The sequence below is a fragment of the Asparagus officinalis genome, chromosome 7, assembly GCF_001876935.1.
Source record: "Asparagus officinalis chromosome 7, Aspof.V1, whole genome shotgun sequence".
In the NCBI taxonomy this organism is placed as follows: domain Eukaryota; kingdom Viridiplantae; phylum Streptophyta; class Magnoliopsida; order Asparagales; family Asparagaceae; genus Asparagus; species Asparagus officinalis.
The window spans coordinates 57,696,836-57,699,774 of record NC_033800.1 but is presented as its reverse complement, the minus strand read 5'-3'; the positions used below and the strand labels follow the sequence as shown (position 1 = coordinate 57,699,774).

Here is a 2,939-nt window from a genome sequence, read left to right as displayed (position 1 = left end):
AGAGGTACGCTTGGGTGGCGATATTGGAACATAAACTGCACATCCGAAAACACGCAGATGGGAAATGTTTGGTTCTTTACCACGCACTAGTTGTAAGGGGGAATAATCATGATATGCAGTGGGTCGGATTTGGATTAACGCAGCAGCATGTAAAACGGCATGTCCCCAACAAGAAATAGGTAGTTTTGAATTTTGTAATAACGGTCTAGCTATTAATTTGATTCTCTTAATTAACGATTCTGCTAAACCATTTTGAGTGTGGACATAAGGAACCGGATGCTCTACTTTAATGCCCAATGCCAGACAAAAATCATCAAATGATTTGGATGTGAACTCGGCAGCATTATCCATACGAATAGATTTAATTGGAAAATCAGGAAATTGAGCTCGTAATTTAATGATCTTTGCTATTAATTTAGCAAAAGCATTATTACGGGTGGATAACAAGCTGACATGAGTCCATCGAGTAGAGGCATCGATCAAGACCATAAAGTATCTAAATGGTCCTGATGCAGGATGAATAGGTCCACAGATATCTCCTTGAATCCTTTGAAGGAAAATGAGAGATTCAACATTCACTTTAGTACGAGAAGGGCGTACTATAAGTTTTCCTTTAGCACAAGACTCACAAATATAGTCTAAAGAAGAGGGGACATTGCTGCTTGGCATATTATGCCCAATTGAATTTAAGATTATCCGACGCATCATATTTTGCCCAGGATGACCCAATCGCTCATGCCATAATTTAAATGAATTTGGGTCTTTAAATTTTAAACTCATCGCAACATGCTTAGTATTAGGTCGGATATATGTGTAGTACAACCCTGAGGAGAAAGATGGAAGCTTCTCTATAACCTGCTTCCGACATCTAATTGACCGAGTCATGAGAAGATGTTCAACACTATTCTCATTTTCGGTTTCAATATGAAAACCATTAGACCGAATATCTTTAAAACTAAGAAGGGTACGTTTGGATTCTAGATATAATAATGCATCATTGATAATTAATTCCGTACCCATAGGAAGTATTAGTGAAGCTCTGCCGGAGCCTACTATCAACACATTGTCGTTAGCAATGGTGGTTACACTTCCTTGTTTTTCAGTCAAAGTTTGGAAGAATTTTCTATCTTTTAGGATAGTATGTGTGGTAGCACTATCTACCAAGCACAAAACTGTCTCCTTCTCCATGGGTTGTACGCGAGGAAAGTTGTGCACTATTCTAAAAATTGAAAAATTCATATAAGCACAAAAACAAGGTAAAGACATAATAATTTAAATAAACCCATTTGAAATTAAAATTTTCTTAGGAAAAACATGTAAAATAAGCCTAGTGAGAATACAAACAACTAGAACAAGTCTTGAAAAACTAAAATAGACTAATAAAACATGCATAACATGATCACTCCTGGTCACCAAAATCATCAAGCTCCATGTTCAATAAGTCATCATCGTCCATATCATCATAATTGTCATCTTTCAGGGTCATGTTTGCTTCAGGCAAACTGGCATGATGTGTTTCACCATGTTTTGACTTCCCCTTTGAGTCCTTCAGCATTCTCTGATATGCCTCAACCAAATGTTTCGGTGTACGACATGTGCGAGACCAGTGGTCCTCACATCCACACCGATAACAAGCTTGTTTGTTATTTGTAACCTGTTGATGAGAGCTAGGCTTGTGTGAATGAGGTTTATCCTTGTTCTGACCCTTGTTACGGTCTTGAAGACTATTAGCATTGCGACGACCACGACCCCTACCACCACGATAAGACCCGCGACCATGTCCACGACCTCTACCACGTCCACGCCTATGAGTATTACTCTGATTTGTGGCATGTGCTTCAGGCACAGCTAGCGAACCAACTGGTCTAGCATTATGGTTGCGCATCAGAAGTTGGTTGTGTTTCTCTGCAACTAGTAACGCAGAGATCAATTCAGAGTGTTTTGAATAGTTTTTGGTCCTGTACTGCTGCTGGAGTACAAGATTACTTGCATGGAATGTAGAGAGGGTCTTTTCAATCAATTCAGCCTCTGTATGTTCTGCTTACAGAGCTTCAGCTGTGAGACAATGCGGTGGAGGGTTGAATTGTATTCAGTTACGGATTTAAAATCCTGAAATCGCAAGTTTAACCAATCATACTGTGCTTGCGGAAGCATAATAGCCGTCTGTTGGTCAAAGCGATCCTTCAGGGATTGCCATAGAACATCAGGATCTTTTTCAGTAAGGTACTCATTTTTCAGGTCTTTGTTGAGATGATGACAAAGAAAAATCAATGCCTTTGCCTTCTGGGCAGAGGTGCTCTGAGAAGCTGGATCAATAGTGTTGCTTAAATCACAAGAATTCAGGTAGATTTCAACATCTAAAGCCCAAGTCAAGTAATTGCTGCCATCAACGGCAAGCTCAGCAAATTCCCTTTTGATGATGTCAGACATTGTTCAGAAATGCTATAATTATCAAAAGAAGATATATCAATCCACCAAATTTATAAAATATTACACTATACAAGATGTGCATACAAACATAAGTGAATAAATAAAGGAGCCACAATGCATGCCTCTGTTCTAATTAGCTAGGACAAGTAATCAACAGAATGTGTGCATTTGTAAATTGTATTAAACCAGACTGAGTGAGTAATTAAGTGGGATCATCTTCAAGGGGTGTCCTTTTAATGTGTAGATAAGAAGTGATCATCTCATGTAATTAAGTGGGATCATCTTCAAGGGGTGTCCTTTTAATGTGTAGATAAGAAGTGATCATCTCATAACCAAGGACCAATGTCCAAGGATACCCACCTTTTAATGTGTAGATAAGAAGTGATCATCTCATAACCAAGGACCAATGTCCAAGGATACCCATATTCTGGGGACTATATCAAGAAAATGAGTCTAGTGTATAACAGAGATCATCTGGGGACCATATTGATATTATTCGTGTAGTTTGC

General features: G+C 38.7%; 1 protein-coding gene across 1 annotated transcript; it reads right to left on the bottom strand.

Moving 5' to 3' along the window:
- LOC109847188 lies at positions 1,400 to 2,430 on the bottom strand. The gene is made up of 2 exons (XM_020416432.1): positions 2,046 to 2,430; positions 1,400 to 1,911 (listed from the first exon to the last, which is right to left on the bottom strand). The coding sequence occupies exons 1-2, from the start codon at positions 2,428 to 2,430 to the stop codon at positions 1,400 to 1,402; spliced, it is 897 nt and encodes a 298-aa protein (XP_020272021.1).

Excerpts from the sequence above, each read along its gene's own strand:
- LOC109847188 (XM_020416432.1), bottom strand. The coding sequence starts at position 2,430 with ATGTCTGACATCATCAAAAGGGAATTTGCTGAGCTTGCCGTTGATGGC. Across the intron at positions 1,912-2,045 it reads TGTCTCACAGCTGAAGCTCT|TTGCAGAGAAACACAACCAA; the intron begins GTAAGCAGAACA and ends CTGCGTTACTAG.